This window comes from Taeniopygia guttata, chromosome 14 (genome assembly GCF_048771995.1).
Source record: "Taeniopygia guttata chromosome 14, bTaeGut7.mat, whole genome shotgun sequence".
NCBI classification, from domain to species: domain Eukaryota; kingdom Metazoa; phylum Chordata; class Aves; order Passeriformes; family Estrildidae; genus Taeniopygia; species Taeniopygia guttata.
The window spans coordinates 936,168-950,344 of NC_133039.1; the positions used below are offsets into that span (position 1 = coordinate 936,168).

Here is a 14,177-nt window from a genome sequence, read left to right on the forward strand (position 1 = left end):
AGCCCTGAGGTTTCATTTCCTTGTGCCCAGTTTATGCACACAAGTCAGGTATTCCTGTGTAGACAACTTGAACTTGAACTGAATTTATGAGCACATAATGAGGTTGATTTTCCAGTTACCTTTGTGAAACCTTTAGAAACGGTTCACAGACCTCTTGCTCTCCACTTGGCTCCCTGGAGGCTGCATACTCAAGGTTCAAAACCTTAAATATGGAGTATATCGACTTCAGGTTTGTAATCCATAAAGCAGAGTTAAGAAAAAATACTCTGTTTGTGCTAGAAAGATCTTAACCATAAAGCTCAGTAGATTTCCTCTAAAATGTTAGATTCTGAAATTTAATTGCTGACATTTAAAAACTCTGATTAAAAAAAAAACCAAAACAAAAAAACTCACCAGAGTAAAATTAATACACTTGGGCACCAGAAGTGGTGTTTAGGAAGCCATCCTCTGAATACTTTCTTGCAACTATCCTTGTGTATTAAGAAGGAATGCTACTATGGTACTCACAATTCAGAGATTTTTTTTTTTTTTTGTTTTATTCATTTTCATTTCTGGGTGGTTTGTTTGTTTGTTTGTTTTGGGGGGGGGCTTTTTTTTTTTAATCACCTTTTGAAGTAGTAGATATTAATAGTAAGAGAAATTGCATTAAAAATAATAATTCAAGATGGAATTCTCTTCCGTTTCCTCTAGATATGGTATTTTTGGGCTTAGCTTTGGTTCTCTCTTGAGTCTGACATGTTAAGTTTGCTTTTGTTAGTTGAAAAATATCTTCAACATAAACTGCAAATTGCATGTACAAAATGAAATATTTGTCTCTTGCTTATACATGCTAATCTACAGCAGCTGGTTTTTTCAGTTTCAGTTAAGACACAAAATGGAACCATGTTCAGCAGAGTTCTCTTATAATTGCTACTTTTTCCAAAGTTAAAAATGCACTAAATTATTGCCACTGAAGTCAGGAGAGGTCTTTGAATTCAGAAAACATCTATTGAGCATATGATGTCATTTTTATGTAGTCATTCTTTGATTAGAATTGCAGCTTAGAAAAAACTGACTTCTGCTGTGAGGATAGTAAAATTGTTGTTAAATCCTGGTCTTGCACAGTGATTGGGATTAATTTCCTCTTCTGTGATGCTGCAGTGAATAGCCTCTTTATCCCCAAACTACAGGAAACTGCTCAGTGTTTTCTATGAGGCTCTGCAGTGTGTGTGCTCCTGGGAGCGTGACATTTAAGGACACAGGCACATCTCCCTCTGCCCCAGCAGCTGATGTGCAATGAAAACATTGCAAGCTATGGAAGAGAAGCAGTTTGTGTAAAACTGTACTGTGCAGGCATGGAGCTGGGCAGGATTGCTTGTGTAACCCTGGCTCAGGTTTGTGTGATCCTGGTGCACAGCAGTGGTGTGACTGCTGGAGCAGAAAATGCCAACTTTATTGGTTTTGTAGTTGTTCAGTTTTTGGCTGTAATTAAAAGGATATATTTGAATAAGACAGATTTTGTAATCTAAACAAATGTTGCAAGAATACTTCAACAGAACAGGTTCAGTAATGGTTTCGCTTTTGGTTCTTCTCATCCCCTGGGATATGAAGTAGTTCATTTAATAAGACTCTAAACATCTAATAAAACATACTATGCTGCCTCCTAACCCAGCAATTCTAAGCTCAGAAGCTAATTCTGCTGGTACTCATCGCTCAGGTTTGAGCAGAGAGATCTGTAGAAATTAACTCCAGGGTGCCAGGAGGTGCATGCTAGGACTGGTTAGTCTTTTGACTATTGGCTTTCTAATTTGTTACACACTTTTTCTTTCCCCCAAAAAGAGGCTAGAAAGTGTGATAGATGTCTCTCCCTCCAAAGGACATCCTAAACCTAAGCTTCTCAGTCTTACTGTAATTGTATCTAAATTGTCCATCTTTTATTTGATACAGGTCAACTGAAACCATATTTACTTGAAGTAATTTGTGGAGAAAGATGTTGACTCTAATGCTGTCCACTGTTAGATTTTTATGCTAATGTAGATAAAGAATAATTGTGATTATTTAGGGCAACGGTTCAGAAGAAAAGACAAAATTGAGAAATCTAAGAGACACTGGAAATTAAGAGACACTGGAAGAAATGAATCTTAATCTTGCATGTTAAATTGGAGTTAGAAAGATAACTTCATTATTAAAGCTCACTGAAAGCTTCTTTATGAGTCTCAAAAGCACTGACTTGGATTTAAAATAAGATTTAAAAAAAAATATTATTTAACAGAAAATACATCATATTGGTTAAATCTTTATGGTTCCTGTACCAATCTTATCCTTTTCCTAGGATCTTTTTGATAGATCTTTTCTGTAGATCCCAGTTTCTGTGTGTAGTAACTCTTGTTAGCAGTCAAAAGGATTGATCAAGTCTTGCATGGAGGGACTCTCTTTAATGAGTTACTGTCAAGAAGTGGGGTTTTTTTAATGTTTTTTAAATCATACATTAATTAAATGCAGTTTCTGCTGCAAGAGTCAGAGGCTTAAAGCTGTATTTACAGAGGAGGGGAAAATATATTAAACAATTAAATGCATTTTAGGGGGGCTGCAACTCATTTTGTTAGACTATAAAAGTACTTCATCCTGCACAGATGACGGAGTGATCCTCTATGCAAGTCAGCTACCACGTTAGCAGATATTGGCAGGCTTTATTACAAGTGCTTTATCCTTTGATTAGACCTTGATTGCCACTCAGGAACCAGATACAGCTTGCAGCCATCTCAATTCAGCTTGTGCAAGCGTGAGATAAAGGAACATGAAGGCAGATGTTTATAGCATGCCCCCCATCCTCCGTGTTTGAAAGGCTTACTAAGGTTCATCAAAGAAAGAATCCCTTACTTTGGGGCAATTCTGAGCTGTGGTTTGCAATTGAGCGCCCCTCAGAGAGGATTTTGAAAGTTTACTTGCCTCTCTGCTATGTATTTTCAGGTGCTCTCACAGTTGGCCTTGTGCGACAGTGTCAAACCATCCATGGACGTGACAGGACCTGTATTCCTCCACGGCTGCCTCCCGAGTGGGTCACTACGTTATTTTTCATCATAATGGGAATCATTTCACTAACTGTCACATGTGGTTTGCTGGTGGCTTCCCACTGGCGAAGAGAAGCTACTAAATATGCCCGCTGGATAGCTTTCACTGGAAGTAAGTGACCTCAACTGCACAGTTGACCTGTATGCAGGATAAACTGGTGGAGTCTGAAATAACACCACAGTGTTGGAAAGGAGCAACTGCTTAGGGCTCCTGCTATGCAAAACATTCCTTCTCTTTGAATACCACATCTGAGGGAAAAGTAAGTCTTGAGAAATAAAGGGGTTGGTGTCTTAAGTGACTGTAATTGAGAGGGAATAATGGTGTGAAAGAAAGGAAGGCCTGACCCCTTTACTTTCCTTGGGCAGTACCATTAATTGACCTAAGAAAATGAGCAGGGATAGAAGAGGTCAGTTCTGACTTGAGTGGTTGTAGTATTTCATACTTCCCCACTCCCATATATCCAGGACTCAATCCTAGCAGTTTGCAATTACTGAAAATTCCGTCTCTGAGGCAGAGGAGGCAGTTGGTACATCTGAGGTAACCTGTCCTTACTCAGGTGTCTCGTGAATACCTTGTTCGGCCTTGAGGCTGGTTCAGTTCTGCTTCATGCTCACAGCAGCTGCTTTATTCAGAATGTCTGCATCCTAATTGGCTATGCAGGAGGATTTCCCACTGCAGAGCATCTGCTGTGCTTCACAGCACCAACACTTCTGCTTCCAGAAGTGACCTGCAGCCGTGCTTTAGCCAGAGGGAGGAGTACCAATGCTTTTCTGCCTCCTTCACTGTGCTCTGCATGAGCACCAGTGTAACTCCTCACAGCTGAGCCTGCTCCAGCAGCCCTGTGTTTGCACACAGGGAACATATCCTATGGCTACTTCAGTGCAAAAAAACCAGTTATAATGTGCAAGGGGAATAACTTTCAAACTTCCTTTTCTTGGTGTGTGTTACAGGCTTAGCCCAACTGTGTGAAATGGTGCCTTAGTGGTGGGAATGACAGCATGAAAAAAACTCAAAACCTGAGGGCTTTTAAATTGACTTGAATTATGACAAACCACTAAAAGTAGTGTGAACACTAACTAGAAATGCAAGTTTGTGGTTTACACAGGCATAAATAAGGTTTAATGGAACTCTGACATTTAATGATACCTGATGCAAGTTAGATTTAACCTTGGCTTTGGGAAGGGAATAATATTAAAAAGTGTACAGCTTCAACAAAGGTACTTCATTGAGGCACTTGTACAATCAAAGCCATCTTTCTGACAACATTTCTACACAGCATATTAAATTAACAGTGCTGCTCTTGCAGACAATGGAGCTATTGAAATGCTGTATCCATTATGATTGACTTTCATTTATTTTCCGGTGAATGATTAAAATAGCAGACATGAGTATTACTGAATATTCCATCCCAACTTTTCCAGTGCACCTGTTTATCTATACATATTTCATGTGTAGCTAATATATGTGGCGGGGGAGGTTAGTGTCAAATGCTGTATAAAGTTAAAATGCTTACAGTGAGCTGGAGTAAAAGCTCTTGGGTAAAGAGTGGAGTTTGAGTTCTAGATATCAATGTTTTTCTGTAATATCTGAAATCATCACATCCCTGCAGCTTTAGTTTTCTACAGCTGTGATGAGTAGTTCAGCCAAAAAGTGTGGTACCCTAAGGCTTTTTTGTTTTGGGCTTTTTCTCTAGAGATTTCTTCAGGCTTGCAACAGGTTCATTATTAGATGTCTCAGTATAGAAGGACAATTTTATTTCAGCACTTGTCTTCTTGGTATGAGATGTTTAATAATGAAACACACTAATTTGTTCTTTTGCAAGTCAGAATTATTCATAATTCTATTAAGATATGATCTCTGTGTTGCTGAAATTATAAAATTCAATGTCTTTGGTATTCTTCTCTAATACATACAACTCTGTGACCTTTACATTCCTGTTAACAAAGATGATGGGAAATTTTATCTCTGAACTTACTTGTTAGGAAAATTAATTTTGAAAAATAGAAGTGAGTGGAAGGAAGAATTCTAAATTTTTCAAAAAGTTATTGAGAGTGACTTCTGTGGTTCATTGGATACAACCCAAATTAGTAACTTATTTGTAGGTTAGTATTAGGAACTATGCAGCCATGTGGAATCATTGGAATACTCTAAGCAGATCCTTCCTGTGAAATGCCAGTGCTGTTTAGATGAAAACGTGTAACTCATTAGAAGGGGGTAGGGAACACTTCATATTTGTATTACGTCTCATCTGCAAGTGATTTCAAAACTCGGTGCCCTCGTGCAGGCTGCTAGCAGATCTTCTCACAGAACTTTCTGAACACAAGGCAGGACATGCTATCCTGGGCAGGCAGAGAAGTCTGCTGGGGCTTCCAAGGGAAGCTCTGGGACTGGCAGCTCCGTTCCTTCAAATGCAAGGGGGTCTGGAGTAAATATCTGAGGCAAAGGAATCCTTTTGCTCAGCCTTTTCCTTACAACTCTGAGAGCGGCAGGGAAAGCCTGGTAAGAGGTCACTTTTGTCCAGTTCATGCTGGCATTTATATATAGTTGCATAACTTATATTTTTCATGGAATTTTTCCTTGTAATCTTGGGATGACTCCAGGTGTTTTCAGGTAAATACCTATAGCTACTTTTTTTCATCTGCATACCTATAAATATGAATTGTTGCTAAGAGTGGTCTTGTTTATCTTGTTTAGCTAAGAGACATGAACACAGAAGTCTAACCTGTCAGTTCTCTTTCTTCTATGCAACTTCTGAAGGGATACACCCCAAAGGATATTTACAAGCACAGCATTTGCCTCATTCCCTAGTTGTTGGTGGGTTTACTGCACTGAAACTTATCCTTTCTGACATCTTTACAAACAGCTTTGTGGAGAGGTCATCTGCAGGTCATACTGCATGAGTGACAAAAGTCTTGTACAGGTAAATGTGAAGGTTTTCCATCATTTTTTGTAGAGAAGTGTCTTTCAGGAATCAGGATTCCTGCTGATGTGATTGATTTTGTCACTCTGGGCATAGATACCATCAAAACTATCACTGGTGTTTCAGTAGTACCACATTCATACAGTGTAATGGAGAGTGGGTTCCTTGTTGGTGTTCATCTGTGCACTGCCCAGGTTTTGTGTGATTCCTCAATGAACAGGGTGTTACAAACACATAGCTGTGCCTCATGTGTAGGTAGCAGGCAAAGCTCTGATCAGCTGTTCCTTTGATTGTATACCAGAACTGCCTTTTGCCATCCCAGCTTCTATACCATCTCATCTCTAATTATGCCCTGGCACATAGTGACACAAGTTGGTAGCCAAAAGGTGACCTGACTTTGGTATTTTTCCACATGTCTCTGACACTGCTCCTGTGTTGCTACCTCTGCTTTGGATTTATGTAAATCTCTGGCCTTTTCAGGGTGCTTGTTTTCTATCTTCCAGTTGATAAGATAGGATGTGGTATAGGTATGGAAATCTCAAATGTTGTCATTTTCATGGTCCTTCAGACAGATACTCTTAAGTTCCATAAATAGAAACAATGTCCAGAGCTTATTCCCCATGGAGGTCACATAGGTGATCTCATGTATGTCATTACAATTTTGGCTGTTGCAGGAATTCACAGAGCTCCCTCAAGATCTGTTTGCATTGTACAGATTAAGGTCTCTCACCATCTGCTGCAACCAGAAAGGGGATGAATCCTATGTCTGCTACTACTGAATGAATTGCTTCTCTGAGATGTATCAAGGGAGAAGATGCTAGGCAGAAAAATCGTATTTCTACCATTTTCCCAGCAATTACCAGAGAGTCTGGAATTGGTTTGGTTTTTGTCCCTGAGGATGTAAAAGTTCATGAGCAATAATGGACTGCTTTTTGGAATGCAAGTAAAAATGGAGCAGGATAATCACATCCTTAACTAACAGTAACTATCCTGTGAATGTCTGTCTCTGGTGTTCCCCAGTGAATAAAGTGCTTCTTGAGTTATTAAAGATTTGTAGCAGGTTGCTTTCTATGTTATGTGTCTGTATAGAGGCAAGCAGACAGTGAGCCTCTGAAGACTAAACATTTTTTAAGACAGATTTCTTTTGAAGTTGTCATTAGATGCTCAAAACAATTTCAAGCTAAAGAATTAGAGGAACTAATTGGTTTTTTTGACAACCACTATTCAAATGCAGACTAGAAAGCTCTTCTTGAACTTACATAGGTCTGCTCAAGAAACACCCATGCTTTCTGCAGATGGACTCAGATGTTTGACGTGCAATTAACAAAAGGAAACATTTCTTAAGGATTAGATTGTGTCATGTGGAATTGCATTAACCAACAATCGTGTGGATTAAAACTTTCTTCATTGTTTAATGTTTAGCGTCTGGTGTGTGGGTCTGTGGTTCTGTTCTAATAGATGGCCTAATGAGGTGACACTGAGCAGGAATGTGGCAGCTGTGCAGCTGCAGATGTTTTCTGACTGTGCCCTTTCCCTTCCCCTTTGAAGAATAACCCGGCGGTGCGAGCGAGACACGGGCCCCCTCCAGTGGGACATCGGGGTGTTCCTGCCCGGCCCTGGCAGCCGAAGGGATGATCCTGGTGCTGGCTGCTCTTGGCTCAAGGTGTTGTGAAAGCTGCTTTATGTGTTTTGGAAGGCAAGGAGCAGCAGATGTTCTGATGTGGATCATGGTTGATGAAAGCATCCTTCTTTGTTTATGTCCAGATCCTACTTGGACACTCTCTGAATTCAGATTCATCATGCCCAGTATCTTCTAGAATATTAGTGGGTTTTCCTCAAAGCTGATACCTGTGCTATGGAAATCATAAGCACTAAGTTATAAAATATGTGGTAAACTGTTCATCTTGGATATACACAGAGTCCACTTAAAAATGGGTTTATTGTGGGCATTGTAGCTGGATGAACTGGAGCACCTGTGTTTAGTGAGGAAGAGCAGTAGTGAAGCTACATTAAAAAATATTGATGCTGTTCCAACCAATCATTTCCTCATTTGAAAGGCCAGAAATGTTGTCCTGGTGAGGCCAAAGGGGACAGGTAAGCTCCTGATTTTATTTTACATACCTTTGGAAACAAAAGCAGCTGCAGCACTTCTTGCAGGGGAGTGGTGATTAAGGTGATGGTTATTACGGTTACCAGTGGGTTTTGATGTTGCTTGTTTGTCTTTTAAGGAGGCTCAAGTAGGGAACAGCATCCCCAGGGTTTCCCCTGTCTTGGGTGGAATGGTAATTCCACCCAATGGTAGAAGAGAAGGGAAAGAGGAGGCAATGACAGCTCCTGTGTCCCTTACTAACAAACTAAAAGCAGCAGCCTGTGTTAACTAGAGAAAGCTGAAAAAGTCAGCCTTTCTGCACTTTGTTCAGGCAGGAGCATTGTAACTTGGCTTGAATTTTCTTTTTTCTGTGTGGCCCGGTTATAGGCAGAGTTTGAGGACTAGGAAGGGCTTCAGTGTGAGCTGTGCTTCGTGTCAGAAGATGTTGGGATTGGTGAGAGAACAGAGCAGGTTCAGCTCCTCTCTCCCCCAGATCTAATTTGATTTGCTTGAATAATAGGTATTGTGGTGCCGTGTTCCACTCACAGTAAATAATGTCTGAAACAACGCTGAAATACATTGAAGTGAAATAAGAATAAAGCACTAATACTTGATTAAACTGGTAGAATCAGTTAAAATTCTGTTTTATTCTAATACTGATTAAGAAAAACCCAATTGTATATTCTTGTATATACAATCAAACCAATTCAAAAATTAATCCTTTTTATTGTGAAGAATATCTTGCCTCAGAGGAGCCATATTTAGAAGTCATTGCCTTGGTTGACAGTAGAGTCCTGCACAGCTACATCCAAACTCAACCGGGTTACTTTTGCAAAGGTGTGCTACAGAAACATTGAAGCTGTCATTTGGGAAACATCACTGGATGTTCTCTCCTGGATTTGATCAGGATATTGAAATGTGCTGTGAGGAATCTTGGCTACTGTTGATACTTGAAAGCCTGTGAAATCTGTAATGTAATTTTTTAGCAGGCATTCTGGATTTCTTCTACTTTCATACAGAGTCAGTTGCAAGAACAAAACATACACATGAGTTTGAAGTGAAATAAAAACCCTCATTGCTTGGTCTCTTTGTTCACAGAGTCTGAATTTAGTTTTTCACTAAGAAGTTTGAACTAAACTGAATCAGAAAACTTTTAATTTCATTGTATTACAATGAGAAATTCTAAGGATATTTCATTATCTAAGGAAACATTGATATAACATTAGGAAGCTGGTATCTTTTAATATTAAAAGAAACTGTAACGACAGTCTGACTGTTTTCTATTTTAGCAAAGCTTTTACAGAAAATGAATGTGTGAAGAATGGGAGAGGGCAACTGCAGTTGGAAAAAGACAACTGATAATAGAAAAAGTTTCTTCAATGCTGAATGTTACTTTATCTTGACTGGGCAAAATGACTCTAAAATAACTGGAGAAGAAATGACTGAACTTTGAGATGGTGATAGAAGTATATCTACCAATTTTTTCTTCTGTAAAGAGGGTTCACGATATAGTCAGCAGAACTGAAATTACAGTCAAAATTGGGGACTTTTAGTATTTCTTGGGATTAGATGAGGGATGTTTTGAAAGCATCATAAAGCCTACTCAGTCATTTCAAGCAAGTTATCAGCTCTTCAGTTCAGTCAGGATATTTTGCTTGTTTTTCTGGAGCACTCTGTGAATAGGTAAATATTTTCACTTTAACACATCAGTGACTGTTTTTTTCTTTTTCTTTTCTTTGCAGTGATTCTATTCTGTATGGCAGCCCTAATATTTCCAATAGGATTTTACATCAATGAAGTTGGAGGTCAGCCGTATAAATTACCCAATAACACAGTGGTTGGGTCTTCGTATGTACTGTTTGTCTTATCCATTTTCTTTACAATAGTGGGACTTCTATTTGCTGGCAAAGTCTGTTTACCTGGCTGATGAATGTCTGGAATGCAGGACTTTATTTTGGAAAAGAGCAAGACATCAGAATTGCATTCTCAGGAGGATGCCTAAATCAGACTATCAAACACTGACTGAGAAGAGGAATGCTTTGACTTGTTCTCACTATGCACTTTGGATGAAAAAAAGGAGAGCCTTTCCCATAACCAAATACAGACCACGTTGACTAATCTCCTGAGCATACGTCAATGCAGTCAGGTCTGCACTGTGATAGGAACTAGTGAAGAATGCTTTACACTGACAAGCATAACGCCTCACATTACTGGACTGTTCCTGTTTTTAACGTCTAACAATTTGGAAGTCAAGGTATTTATGAACTTTGTGGTGGACCAGAGGGTTGTGGAGGAACTCAAGTGAGGCTGGCCTCACTGTTTAGGAGATTAGTGTTTTACATCTTCCTTCTAATGAGCAAAGCCTTTGGCACCAATGTGGATCAATCTTGCATTACTGCACCAAGAAGCCAATAGATCAAAACATGTTCTCTCAATGTATGTAACAGCAAAAAGACATACATCCCCTGCTCCCCCACAAGCTCTAGGAAACCCTAAGGAACATTTTAGAGGGGGATTTCGTCCTTATATTTATATAAATATATATATATAAATATATATATATATTTTGCTGATGCAGTATACAGTGTGTGTGTATGTGTGTGTGTGTGTGTGTATACACATATGTATATATATGTATATACACACAAATGATTCCTGGAAAAGAACTCAGAATGCTTTGCTAGCAAAACACTGTGGTGTGCAAAACTAGAACTCAATAGAAAAAAGCCATTTTTCTGAAGGCCACATAGCTGAGAGTCTTCAGTTTACCTCATTCTTTGTAGCAGCCCTTGATTTTAACAGTTTTTTGTAATAGGTACAAACGATCCCATGCCTTTCTAGGTGCAATTTTAAGTTAAGCTAAAATTCTTTTTATGGTAATTTATTTGTATATGAGGGTAGAAGGTGAGATCATGTCATACCTTAAAATCCTAATTTTGGGAAACTGACACTATTTAAATTATTAGCAACTGTTGTACAGAAAAATCTCTTTTTTCTACTTCATTGTTACATTAGCATTCATACATGTTCAAGCACAGCATATTAGCATAGGTAAGCATTTCTTTTAGCACATATAAAATGCAATGTTTAAAGTAATGCAAACACTATCCCACTGCAAAGATGGATGAACTTATTTTCAGCTGAGTATTAATTCATCTTTGCCAAAAAAATGAGCAATATAATTGTTAAAAATGTATGCCTTGTTTACTAAAGTTATTTTAAATGTAGATTTAATGGCCACCAAAATTTGGAGTAAATATTCCTCACTAAATTAGTTTTATTTTTCAACACAAGGATAAACCATTGAATCCACAGACATCTTAATTCACTACTAGGTTGGTGTTCCAGGGAAGCTGCCTGCACTATCAGTATTTGTTTTCCAGTTAATACATAGTTTGCCTGAGATTAATACTGAAAACAAAAAAATTCTCTGTTTTGAGTACTGTTTCATTGAGCTTACTAGAGGAACTGCATTATTAATAGACAGTCATTTTAGGATGAGATTTTTGTTAAAATCAAATCTGCAGTTTCCAAAGTAATCACCAGATAAGCTGGAGTGTTTAACACAGTTTGCACAATTATTTTAAACTCTGTGCCATTCAGAACATAGTGGGTCCCTGCCTTTCTCCATTTCTTCCCCCTCCCCAATACAAAAATGTACAAAAATGTAATTTGTTGATGTATATTTTCTTTTGAAATTGTTGACCAAACTTGCCACTGGAATGGTTTCTAAGTATTTTTTTTTCCAGTCAGCTCATTCACAGGTAGAATGGAGTGTTTATGGATCACTAAATTTTTCCAAAGTATACTAATCTGTAAATACAGCCAAGCACTTACTCGGAAGTCATGGTTTAGCTATAATTTGGTTCCTAATTTAAGCCTTCATCTGCATGGGCAGTCTGAGGCCCCTAATGATAGTGGTGGAGGTAAAAGGCAGGGTTCAACTGCTTGATATCTTCAAAATCTTGGTGTTACCACTATTGTGTCCTAAGATAAAGTATTCATTAAAACTTGGATTATAAATTACATTTTCAGAAATGTTACACTTGTAAATAGTTCAAGATTTTTGTGACTGGAACACAGCTGGGAGGTGGGGAGAGTTTCTAAGCTGCTAAAATTTCTTTCCCTTCCCGCCCCTCCAACTTACTTATTTCAGTTATTGTAACATCATGTTAGGCTTTGGTTAAATGGATCATAATAATTATTTTTAAAAAAACAAGCAAAATCACTTGGAGCATAGCCAGACTGTGTCTGGCTGACTGGAAATTGATCTGATCTGCCAGTGCTATTGCTATGAATTATTAAATGTTAGCAAAGGTTTAGCAAATAGATTTATTAAATATTTGAGCATTTCAAATCTAGAAATAGATGTGGCCAAATGCATTTAAAAAAACCCAAACCAGTAATTGAAGAGACAGCTGTCAACAGTTGCTTTTAATAAGGTCACTAAGTACTATATAGTACAGTATTAATTTATAGCAAAAAATCATATCTTGTAAACTGTATATAAAACACTGTTTTATGGTGCAATCATTTGTCAAACTTATGTCTGTTACTTTTGTTTTAAAGTTGTGTGCATTCTTTTCATACCTAAGAGCATCACTGTAAAATCTGCTGAAGACTATTTATAGGTTTTATTTGCACAAGATTTTGTTTTGAACTACAGGAAGTTCGTATTGAACATGCCTAAACATCTGTAGACCTTTTCAGTTCATGAAAAGCAAATGTTTCCATATGAATCTTCTCCAAAGGTAATCCCATATTTGTGTTGAGTGTTTACATAAACTTTTCTGATTCTGCCATTATTTTTTAACTTTTTGAAGGACAGCTCATTTCATACATCACTAGAGAATTCCATTTATTCTTTTGCTTCTAAATCCTCCCTAAGGTTTGATATCCCATCATAATGTAATTTGTGCACACTTTGTCATTTATTTGGCTAACAAAATGTAAGATTGGAAACTGAAAATACTTTCAGAAGGAAAAACTAGTAAATTTGTCTGTGTAAATCTTATTGAGCTCAGCTGAAATTATCACCTGGAAGCTGTTTGGCTCAGACCTGGGGAGGGTGTGCTTCCCAGAACACACCAGCCTAACCATTTACGGTGTTTTTTGCGCTGTTAACCCAGCCGGAGAGCGATGCCGGTGTCCCGAGGCACGGGCAGTGTGCCACACTCCCAGCCCCAGGCCCTCCTGCTGTCCCTGTTTAACCACTCCAGAACTGCAGGTTCCTGTTTGCCCCCACACACACACGGGAAAATGGAAGCTGTCCTTTAAAACCTTTGTGAAGGATGAACATAATGAAGGAAATGGTGTCTGCAGGCGGGCTGTCCTGCCTGGGCTCGAGGCCGGGCCCGCCGCCTGCGGCCCCCGGCCTTTACTGAGGGTTGTTTTCTATTGGTTAGAGCATTTTTTCAATTAATGATTTCCGAACAAATGTTAATACAAACTGTATAAAATGAACATAATTTTCTTCACTTGTATTTTTGTTATTGAGCAAGTTTATCAAAATAAATTGTCTACTAAAGTGACTGGCTCCGGCTGCACTGACTGGAACCGGACCTGCCCCACACAGGTGTGCCCCCCCTCAGGTGTGTGTGTGTCCCCTCAGGTGTGTCCCACCCTCAGGTGTGTGTGTGTGTGTGTGTCCCCCCTCAGGTGTGTGTGTGTGCCCCCCCTCAGGTGTGTGTGTGTGTCCCCCCTCAGGTGTGTCCCACCCTCAGGTGTGTGTGTGTGTGTGTGTCCCCCCTCAGGTGTGTGTGTGTGTCCCCCCTCAGGTGTGTGTGTGTGCCCCACCCTCAGGTGTGTGTGTGCCCCCCCTCAGGTGTGTGTGTGTGTCCCCCCTCAGGTGTGTCCCACCCTCAGGTGTGTGTGTGTGTGTGTGTGTGTGTGTCCCCCCTCAGGTGTGTGTGTGTGCCCCCCCTCAGGTGTGTGTGTGTGTCCCCCCTCAGGTGTGTCCCACCCTCAGGTGTGTGTGTGTGTGTGTGTCCCCCCTCAGGTGTGTGTGTGTGCCCCACCCTCAGGTGTGTGTGTCCCCCCTCAGGTGTGGGTGTGTGTGTGTGTGTCCCCCCTCAGGTGTGTCCCCTCACGCCCTGTGGGGCCCCTCGCCTCCCGCCC

At 39.5% G+C, this 14,177-nt stretch overlaps 1 protein-coding gene across 2 annotated transcripts in view; it reads left to right on the top strand.

Moving 5' to 3' along the window:
* MOSMO (modulator of smoothened) overlaps window positions 1-13,587 on the top strand; it is a 31,195-nt gene extending 17,608 nt beyond the window's left edge. For both annotated transcript variants that reach the window (XM_030284705.4, XM_030284704.4), the window contains 2 exons: window positions 2,950-3,162; window positions 9,803-13,587. In XM_030284705.4, the coding sequence (XP_030140565.1) occupies window positions 2,950-3,162; window positions 9,803-9,987 (398 nt within the window). In that variant the 3' untranslated portion in view covers window positions 9,988-13,587. The remainder of the gene's footprint in view (window positions 1-2,949; window positions 3,163-9,802) is intronic.
* Window positions 13,588-14,177: the final 590 nt, after the last annotated feature.